This window comes from Sinohyriopsis cumingii, chromosome 13 (genome assembly GCF_028554795.1).
Source record: "Sinohyriopsis cumingii isolate HCF-2022 chromosome 13, ASM2855479v2, whole genome shotgun sequence".
NCBI classification, from domain to species: domain Eukaryota; kingdom Metazoa; phylum Mollusca; class Bivalvia; order Unionida; family Unionidae; genus Sinohyriopsis; species Sinohyriopsis cumingii.
This window is the reverse complement of record NC_142973.1, coordinates 54,195,056-54,206,454: the sequence shown is the minus strand read 5'-3', so window position 1 is coordinate 54,206,454 and position 11,399 is coordinate 54,195,056. Positions and strand designations below refer to the sequence as shown.

The following is an 11,399-nucleotide window of genomic DNA, read 5'->3' as shown; positions in this document are numbered from 1 at the left end:
TGATTTGTACGTGCATGTAAAAGTTAGCCCCATCCTAGAATTGCGATATATAATAATTGACATACGATTGGAGATCTTATCGAGTTCTTAATCCGCTGGATAGAAAAGATGGAACTGCCTGAAGGTGTAAGATACTGGCTTCTACACTGCATGGAATGATGTTGTTTTTGTTGTCTACAAAGGTCATACCAGTGTATCTGGCCTAAGAAAATACCAACTTGATGTATCACACACGCTGCATTGAGAATGCTCTACCTTTAATCTCACCGGAATATTAATATTTTTAATGCAATTTAATTGTTAATTATGTTGTATTGCGAGTCGGGGTAGTATCCTTTCTTGAGTAGAAAAGGTGTAAGTTACTAGCTGTTAGAGATGTTTAAGAAACAAGAACTATCCGTTAAGGAGAAAATGCAATTAGTACGCTTTGAAAATAATTAATTTATAACTATTTAATTTAATTCTTTCACACTGACCGTTATGATCGAACATTGACTTTATCGAGATGTGTTTAGTGAATGTGCGGGAAGCAAATGAAAAAATGTATCTGCTGAAATTATTGAAATCGCTGTTGACTGACCCAGAATTACTCTAACAAGAAAACGTCTTATAGAATCAAAATATAAGCCATCGAACTGATATAAAGAGTGTCCACAGCCAAAATGAGGCAATTACATCCCTTTGATAAATGTGGGCCATGACCGAATTACCGGTCTAATATTTGCTCACCAAGGGGTAATATATTCGTTAGAAAATCGGATGATTCGGAGATTGGGCGTAAGTTGAATGATTCACATCAAGTAAGACTGGGTGTAAGTTGTTTGGTTCACATATCTTGAAATTTAATGCAAATTGATTGGCTTACTTATAGCAATTTTGAAAAGATGCCAACAAAATACGCTAATTGTACCTTGCGTCCTTACACTAAAGCAATTAATATTTCTTCTTTGCACGTGTTTGTTTATCACATTAACTGTGGCTGAAAATGTCTGTGTCTAATTCTAATTGTAGCCAGATGGGCCTAACTTACTTCCATCATTTCTATTTGTAAATATCTTATGAATACGAAATCTTGATTATACAGAAACACGAATTAAACGGGAATACTTATCGGCACATTTTTCGAAGAAATGGTTAAAACATGTAGGTCAGTTGACACTGATGGTAACATGTCCACCACCATTATAGTGTAGTCAAACTGAAGTACAAGGGCAGGAAGAACAAAATCAACCTACGCGCTCTGACAGTAGTATGCTACAAGTAGGTTGAGGATTAAACTGTATTTCCAGAAAGATATTCCAAAAGAGGAATCAGTAAGCTACCCACTCAGCTCGGTAAAATACTAGTTACAATGCTTGAAGGAAATTAAAAGCAGTCTTATTTTGAAACAGAACAAACACTTATTTTGAATGTTGAGCGAACACTTATGAGCACAATCTGCAAGACGACATTACGATAAAGGTCGAATTAGACCAATTTAAACTGAAAATTACATACAACTACATAAATAAATGCAGAAAGAGCGATTATTATTAATTAGCGTCTGTAATGCTAGAAAGGCATCATATATATTTGAACGAGTCCGATTTCCTCTCCTTTTCTGATGACAAAAACATTGCCGTTCATAAATAGTATGTTTACATGACGTTAAAATTAGCAAATCCCTGATCAAAACTGAAAGTATGCATGTGTATTAAAAACAATAAGAAAAACAAAAATTGAAGATTAAATACAAAGTGATTATAGATTTCTATACAATGCAGATCATGTCTATAAAGACACAATAAAATATCTCTGTAAAAATCCCGAAATATAGTATGAAAAAAATGTCTGACTTGACAGACCTACATATTGCAAAGAAGAATTTGAATTGATTGGCTGTAATTAATACCAGATCGTGAAACCGTGTTATTGATTAACAGTCAATTTCTTTATTGGAATTTATATTCATGAAAGCTCAGATATTTGGTGGAAAAAAATACAAGCGAAGAAAAAGGCATGAGTTTGTAATTTTGGTTGTATTAAGACTTATGCAAAATCTCCACCGGGTGTGATCATGTGATCACAAAATCTCCATGGGGTGTGATCATGTGATCACAAAAGAACAAACCGGTTGATGATACAATTCCTGAATGGAGATTTTGGGAGTGAAGAATCACTGTCTGCTCTAAATACGATTTCAAAGTGAACAACCGTTGTGCCCTCCGTTTAGGCGCGTTACAAATGTTCCGCAGCTTTATAAAATTTGTGTTGTTTTGCACAATGAAAGCGTTATATCACTTCGATAGGAGATGTTTTTCTACATTCCAATATTCCTTCTCGATTTATATTTCTACTGCATTTTTAAATTGTCAAACGCAGTTTAGGTATCAGTAACGTATTTGGAGGCATTACATTAACAAATGACACTACTTGCAGGCATTACATTAACAGCTGATAATAGTTGCAGTCATTACATTAACAGTTCGCAATTGTTCAAGAGAAACATGTTTATATTACATAGATAATGAAACAATTGCTAATTAGATGTATTACATACAAAATTAAACAACAACTACTTACATTCTTGAGCGCTTCGGTGGCCTAGTGGTTAGAGCGTCGGCCTCGGATGCGGGGGGTCATATGTTCGATCCCCGACTGAGTCATACCAAAGACTTATAAAAATGGTACTAACAGCTGCCTCGTTAGGCGCTCAGCATTATGAGGTTAGTGTTAGGATTGGTCGGCCTGGTGTCAGGATAATGTGACTGGGTGGGACACCATGCTACATGTCTGCCTCATGATGCCCCAGTGCTAGACATCACTATAAACTGTCACACTGCAGACATCATAGCGATATGACTGAACAGTTGTTAAAGCTACGTTAAAAATCCAAACCACAGACACACTTACATTCTTATATATAATGAGACAATAGCTATTTATATTCTTACATATAATGAGACTAATTATTTTATTACGTATATAATCAAACACTGTCTAATTATATTATTATAGGTATAATGAAACAATAGCTAGTGATATTATTGCATATATAATTAAATACTAGCTAATCATATATATATATATATATATATATATATATATATATATATATATATATATATATATATATATATATATATAACTAATTATTCTGTCATTATATTTATACTAATTTAATGACATAGTTTGTCATTATATATATATATATATATATATATATATATATATATATATATATATATATATATATATATATATATATATATGACAAACTATGTCATTAAATTATTATAAATATAATGACAGAATAGTTAGTTACATATATGATAAAAGACTATCTAAATATTTTATTACATATAATGAAACAATAGCTAGTTATATCATTACGTACGTATATAATGCAAAGTAGATAATTAAAGAATCATACACGTAATGAAACAATAGGTAATTTGATTATTTGTATTATTTCATATGCCATGAACCAATATTTTCATATCGTTTCACTTAACAATTTAAATTTAGCTTTTTTATTAAAACCTTTTATCTTCCGCCATATATTCATATTCATATTTATTGTAAAAACATTTATCATAAAAGGAGAGGTGTATTATAATCCTGTACCTTCTATATTGTACCTCTTGTAATTTTCAATTACAAATTTATGAAAAAAATATTTTTAAACTCAACTAATATTTTCATGTCTACAATTTTAACCCATGCGTATCCCTACGTTTTTCGTATAACGTAGACTTGAATATTCAAGCCGAGATGAGGGAAGATTAATTCTGAAGCGGTATGCCTTGTACAAACATGAAAATATTTCTTCAGAATTTCCATGAATTCTTTAAAATTTAAAAAATTTGAAGCTATATGGATATTCCCCATTTCAGCACGGAACAGTTGACCCTTTGGGGGTGTGTGGCAGTCGCTATCATTATTATCGCCTGTATCATGGTCTACTTCTTCAAGGATATTAACTGCTGCTCAGATGACAGACCCCTCTCTGAGCGATGTTGCCAACGCTGCAGGTGAGAGTTAAGAATGAGAATGACAAATGAGACGTCTATTCGATTCCCAAGTATTGCATACTTTACTTAATGTCGACAAAGAAATAGAACATTTTTTTCTCTCACTAGAGACACAAATTTCTCTCTTCTCTATTTCATAGTTTCCTACATGCTACATAAATAGAGTGAACTGTAGAAACTTATTGATGAAAGATTCTTCGTATTATTTTAATTCCTTTATTTTCACATGTATATCCTATTATTTTTATATCTTTGTTGGAAAGTGGAGGAAAAAAAAGATCTGTCTCGCGGTAATGTCATAAGTGCCATCGGGCCACAATCTACTTGCGCGATATAGACTTTGTTATTTAAATGGCGGTGGATAGATTTGGTAAAACCGAACTTGCAGTTATGTTGGTTCACAACCAGGATTTAATCGTACCAACGCACAGATTTACCAAGAAATGAGAAAATACCAGGCACTGACAAGACTGGGTCACCAGTGACCCACATTCTCGTATTAAACGTCATCGTGAACGTCAGTGCGAGTGCAGTTGAGTCAGCGCTGAAATCTGGCAACTGTTGTCTCTAATATGCAGTATCAGTTCACATTTCACAAAGATTAACAATATCGTATCCACGTTTGGATCATAGATCATCGTATTAAGTGGTCAAAGTGAATAGTGCCAACATATTTTACAAGAAAAGCAGCCTATATTCCGACCGAAAAATTGGACAAAATGGGTTTTTCGAAAGGTGACCGGAATTAAGAAGGTTTTCTGTGGCGAACATGATTAACGGACCCACAAGGCGAGATCAATTATCGTTGTATCGTGCCAGTCCCAGAATTGTCTGATGCATGGATACAAACGCGCCAATGGTAGTATCGATGTTGAATGTAGGATAGCCCCACCGCTGCGGTTGGACTTGATGTCACTGGGATTGCCAATCGATGACGAATGCGTGTTCCCTGTCGGAGTTGCTATCAGTACTGTCTGCACCTGTGTGGGTGATATTAATGCCACTGGTAAGATATTGTCTACTAGGATGCACACAAGGATACGAAAGCAGTTTGTCAGTGATCACAAAACTGTATTCGGTCTTCGACAACTTTAACGAGATCCAAAATCAGACCAAGATAACCGATACATTATCGCAGTAAAAAAAGGTAACGTCGCTATAAAATTGACAAAAAACACGTGTCTGTGACACGCATGTGTCAAAATAAAATCAGTTACGCATTTTTTGTTCTCAAAGATAGCATTGTTTGCCAAAGAATCATCGTCATCGTCTCATTCCGTTTAAGGTCGACGAGATAAGTAAATTATTTAACCCAAGCATAAGTGGTGCTTTTTGATGATAGCGTTCCATTTTGAATGCAGTTTTGACCAATTCAACCTTGACTAACTTGTTCAGTTGCTGAGCTCGTCATTTCGCTGCTGCACATCTGAAAGGTTCAACCACGCGAGTGAGTTTCAATAAATCTTTCATGTGCACGTGGGACTCAGTCATGCATTGCTGCAGTTCCTTGACAAATTCGTATTCAGACGGCAATGAGTAACGACCATCATCATGCCACTGTTGAATTTCATCAAATGTTTCGCGCTAGTTTCTGGCGTCCAGTTCTCGGTGAAGTTTATGCCTACTGATTTGCAAATCTCGAGATACTGTTCACATTCATGTTTTATATAGTTTATGAATTAATAATTATCACTAATAAGACAATCGTCTAGTTCAAATTATCCTGAGAGGATATTTCTTTTATGTTAGGCACGCTGCTGTTTCAAAGTGTTGCACGTATTTTCGTTGGGTCAACTGACGTGTGTTCTAGTTAATGTCAATTACGGCGGTGAGAACTTGCAACTCCAAATGAACCTCTAGGGTGCCAGATAACATCTGAGAAGGCTCACTCGATATTTCAGACTTTACTACCTCTCAAAGAATTATGCTTGCCAACATGTTATTAAGATTGACGGTTAACGTCTAATTTTACTTTCATATCGTGTATAGCCAACTTGAGCTTAACAGTCTCCTTAATTAATAAGGATAAACAATTTAGCTGAGAGAATGACAGAACCAAAACTATCTGCATCAATATCACGTCTTAGTACTCTAACCAATCAGGCCACGGAAATAATTATACAATTAAAAGGAACTTATATATGAAGTTAACCGGGCTAACTCCAGAACATGCAATACACCATCGCCGTGCCAACACAAACATAAACTATAGTTTCGAGCAGCGCGTTCATCAGTAAAAAATATAGATTTTTTTATGCTGATGGTTTTAAGTTTGACCACAGTTGGACACACCCCAGTTTAACAAATGTTATTCCCTCTTTGAGATTAAGAGAGGCGCGCGAAAAGATATTTTCGTTAAACTGAGCTGTGTGTTATTCAACACGTCCCAACTAATGAGTCATTATTTCCAGGGGATCCGAATACTCTTCTCTGTCGCAGATTTTATCAGGTACATAGTTATATTTTAACTGGTCTTGCTTATTTATTACAGCAATATGCAGTATTTTTGTATTATCATGATCATGGACATAATGCTCGGGTTGGTGAATATGTTTCATTACACAATGTCTATGTTTATTGAGTTACATTTAGCACTCTAAAGCTCATGAATATTGTCTTAATATTGTCTTAATAACAATTTTTTTGTCAAATCATCGTTGGGAATATAACTCACTAGAAGTATTTGTTAGCATCTTAGCCATGGGATATTTGATTTGCCCGTTACAATATTTTGTCTCAGAGTATTTCACTTTCTCCATATTTAATGTTTCATATCACTATATTTAACTATTAGTTTTTGTAAAACAAAATTACCACACTCACCGACGTAGATGCAAGCTGTCACCCGTACAAGAGAGAACCACAGCTCACACGAGTCTAACCATTTTTACTCGGGCATCCGTATATTGTATGCAAGATTGGTTAAAAGACCGTACATTCCTGCAAACACACACTCTTTTAAAAGTCAACAGTAAGCCGAACCGAAAATTGCACGCACACACATACACGAACGACAACGCCTAACATGTGGGAAATCGTGGGGTCGCCCTGGTTGCTTCTGATTTTTTTTTTTAACTCTTGCTCATCAAACATAAAAACTAAACATTGCTTTGTCTTTCGAAATTCTCTGTATTTTGCCAATATCGTCAAGTTAGAAGGTCATAAAAGGTAGTGCGTATCAATTCTACCGTAATGAGTTGTATATCTACGGTCTCATGTCTGAAGTGGCAAGCTCTGCGCGTGAAACAAAATGTGCCTGTGTTATTCGCGGAGAACATTCTTCGCGACTGTTAGATTTTACCACCATAGCACAGTTCAGTGGCGGTCTGTGCGGTAGTGTTGGGAACCTAGTCCCAAAGTGAAAGACAGCTAAAAGTGGCTTTAATTTGTATTAAATGCTGCCAATTCGGCTGAGAGAGAGAGAAAGAGTTAGGGAATACTGAATCGATTTACTTTTCAAAGAAATTAAAGGGTCAGGCATTCTGCAATTAAAGGCAAGACCCAAGACAATCCAACAGAACTGCGTAAGCCTACGGTGCGTGACAAGATGGCAGTGTGATTACCATAAATTAGGACTAAATGTTTCGAAATTATTTTATTTACTAATACGGGATTAGAAGGATGTAAGGGATAGTAGGAAATTACTAGTATGGCATTAGAAAGCTGTTGAGGATAATAGGAAAGTACGAGAGAAGAAGCAGATAATGGTCTTTCTGTAGACGAGACCGATTCCCCATGAGAGTGTTCTTTCCTTCAGTTTTGGGCAAATATGTCCCCGATTCCGTATGTCTTATGTTACTGTCATAACGTCTTATGGTCGCCTGTTTTAACGTACTGATTTATTTAATAATTGTTTCAGTCCTTTATCGGTGTGTCTGTCTATTTAATTTTTCATTTACCCTTTTTGCGTTTTGTTCTCTGTAAGTTTCGATGACAAACCGATTGATTACTACAATATTTTGATTTTTGTTTTTTAAATCTCTTTCTTTGATTTCAAACAGAAGGATACAATACGAGAATGACCTGACATCTCTTACTGAGAAGCATGACGTCATGCCGCATGAAGACATTCCTTGGTCTGCTTCCCTTTATCGATCCTCACCCTACCACCAGTTTCCGCCACCCAAATACTAGAGTACGGCATGGGAGAAATGAAAGTGGTGAATTGGAATATGCTTTACTCATTTGATTCATGCAACTTTAAATTCCGTAGAACTTCTTGTATTCTTCATACCGCTATGTCTAAGCATAGAGTCAGAAGTAATGCCGATGTGAACAAATAAATGTTACTTTTCATTCTCAAGGAGACGTTCTTCAGTAAAGCGACAACGAATGGGTGCGCCAAGACTACAACGACACAAACACATGTATGGCAAATTAAGTGAATTACTAAACTCGGGACAAAAGCAACAGGAACAACTATTTGTAAAATTCGCATATATAAACGTTGTCCTTGTTTTTAAAACGTCAACACTCTTTCAAATCTGAGTAATATAATAATAATAATAATAATAATAATAATAATAATATGGCGAATAACAGTCCTTCAAGACCACTGTATCTAGCAAGGGTTCACGAATGTCAGAAATTGATTAAGATAATGCTATAAACTGACAATGAACAGTGCAAAACTAGCCTAAGAGCTTTCGACTCTAAATTTGTCTTTTTCAAACAAAAAATACAAAATACAGACAAAACAAACATAAAACACAAAAAATATTAAGGTTACAAAAATCTTACCTGACTATTTCTACAGGAATACACGCTCTTGAAAGTTTTGATATTTCAACTGTTTGGCTTCAACTTGATGCTGATGCTGAAACATATTTTACACTGACCTAGAAATCGATGAGCCATAACGCCATCTGTTTTATAATGTAAATGTGCGGAATATCTCCCGGATATTTCATTGTTTTAGTTGTAATTGTAGGCTATTGGATACTAGTAAGTAAACTGAAAGAATTATTTAAATGAAAATGTACCAGCTGCAAAAAGATGATGATTGTATCGGTACACGACTTCTTTTTTTAGTCGGCTTGGTTTAGACCGCTTGGTTTCGATCTTGTACGGCGGTGAATTCAGTAAGTGAATCTGGCCCCTGTGGCGATAAAAGATGCAAAATTTGTCAACATATGATAAGTATCAAAACATTTTCTAGCACAGAGACTAGCAAAACATGGAACGTTCACATGTAAAGATCTATCGCCTTCAGTATGTAGGAAAAAAATAAAAGTTACACAATAGGAACAATCTTCACAGATCTGATTGGATCACAAAGAAGCTGTACTTAAGTCCAGTTGCAGAACACTTCTCTTCCCGTGGCTACACGTTCAGTGATGTAACATTTATTGCAATTGCTTACAATCCGAATTGGAGTTCCGAAACCAGGAAAGAAAACGAATCTTACTGAATTCGCCGTTTTAGAACATTGAAACCAAAAATCTTTCAAGCTCTTATTGTTATAGAACTAGTCATGTAAAATTTGTAACCTAAGCGCTTTTGTGTTTTTTCTGTTTGTCTTGTCCTTGTTTTGTATTTGTCTTTGAATACGACAAATTTAGAGTCGATAGTGCTCATGCTTGTTAGAAACTAGTTTTGCACTGTTCGTTGTCAGTTTATTGCATCTTTAAGGCAGTGCCGAATTCCCATGTAAAACCCTTTTTATTGAGAGGGGTGCATAATTACGTTTTGTGAAGGTTGAGCAGGATTTCTTTCTATGCTACAAAAAGATTGAAATACCTTTCCTTTTGGTAAAATAACGGGCCTTTTTTTTTCAGCTAAATAAGCATGATTCTCACTCAAGTGATTAATGTCTTTACCTGAAATCATTTATATGACTTAATTATACATATTGTAGTCTGTTTACGTCAACCGTGATGGATATGGTCTAATTATATATCTTGTAGCCTGCTTTCATAAACCGTCTTGGATATGGCCAAATTACACAGCTTGTAGTTGGTATACATACAACCTTATGGATATGCCTAATTATACATCTGCTTACACAAACCGTCACGGATATGACCAAACTATACATCTTCTAGCTTGTTTACATAAACCAATACAGCTTCTAGCTTGTTCACAAAACCGTCATGGATATCTCCAAACTATTTTTTCAAGACTTAATCGATATTAAATGCTCAGATGTAGCAACTGCTTCAATAAAATAATACAATTTAATTTTCAAGCTACATTATTCCTAGCTTTAGTTATTTTCTTGCTCTTTGTCATGAAGTGAAAAGAAGGACAAACCTTAAATTTAGCTATTATGATTACATGCAACCAGAGCCTAAGACAAATAGGTTTAAATCCCATGTGGATGTTACTCGAGGACTAATTGTCTTTCTGTCTTCATGCACGCGTAGGGATATATCGAGGTAATTAACCCTGGTAGGAATACAATGATAGATGTTTGCTTCATCATTGGTTTCTGCTTTTGGAACAATTATCTTTTCTTTCCTTTCTCGGTGTTGCATCAGTCAACAACATCTTGAAGAGTTAAATTTACTTAATTATAAGCGCAACACGTCTTTGATAAGAGAGGATTCCTATTTATTCAGTCTCAAAGTTCACTACAGATTTTTGACAAATTATGGACCGCATAACACAAACAAAGTAGTAGATAAATGGCGTCAATACATGATGTGCCAAAAACAAAAGAGGATGTACCAAATAACAAAACGCGTTCAGTTCTGTGTGAATTTAAGCTTAATGTTTTACCTGAATGAAATGATGGCTATTCTTTACATAGCACATATTTCTCAACAACTTTTCACTTCTGGTATCTGGACACCAATGTTGACACTTACATTTGATTAAAAGGAACTATTAAATGCCGAAGAGGTGAAAAAATATTAGATAAATAATGATGTAATAATATGTTGTAATAGATCTGGTTGTCTAAAGCTTGTCAAATGTGGGTAGAGTGATTTGTCTCATGTCATAAATTAGACATATTATGTCGATGAATGTATACATACTGTTGAAATAGTGTGTTTGAACATTTCAGTACGATTAGATAGCGACTTACCTTGATGTAATAATGATGTAATAATATGTTGTAATAGATCTGGTTGTCTAAAGCTTGTCAAATGTGGGTAGAGTGATTTGTCTCATGTCATAAATTAGACATATTATGTCGATGAATGTATACATACTGTTGAAATAGTGTGTTTGAACATTTCAGTACGATTAGATAGCGACTTACCTTGAACTTTTGTTTGAAATCGTTCATGTTATGTTTCAAGTGCGATCACCGGTCATGTGGTAACAACTGCACTGTCATCAAGTTCGATCTTGCTTTTATGAACTTGTCACACCCAGAAATATGTTCATCAAACTTAAATTCCCGTCCAAATCATTTTAACGGCACTAATATCGGTGACT

The 11,399-nt window shown here is 35.0% G+C and overlaps 1 protein-coding gene across 1 annotated transcript in view; it reads left to right on the top strand.

Annotated features, from left to right (window-relative positions):
• Positions 1–10,193, top strand: part of LOC149785583 (uncharacterized) — a 38,805-nt gene extending 28,612 nt beyond the window's left edge. Inside the window, exons 3-4 of the mRNA XM_089979377.1 lie at positions 3,876–4,013; positions 8,015–10,193. Coding sequence (XP_089835503.1) covers positions 3,876–4,013; positions 8,015–8,147 — 271 coding nt within the window. The 3' untranslated portion in view covers positions 8,148–10,193. The remainder of the gene's footprint in view (positions 1–3,875; positions 4,014–8,014) is intronic.
• Positions 10,194–11,399: the final 1,206 nt, after the last annotated feature.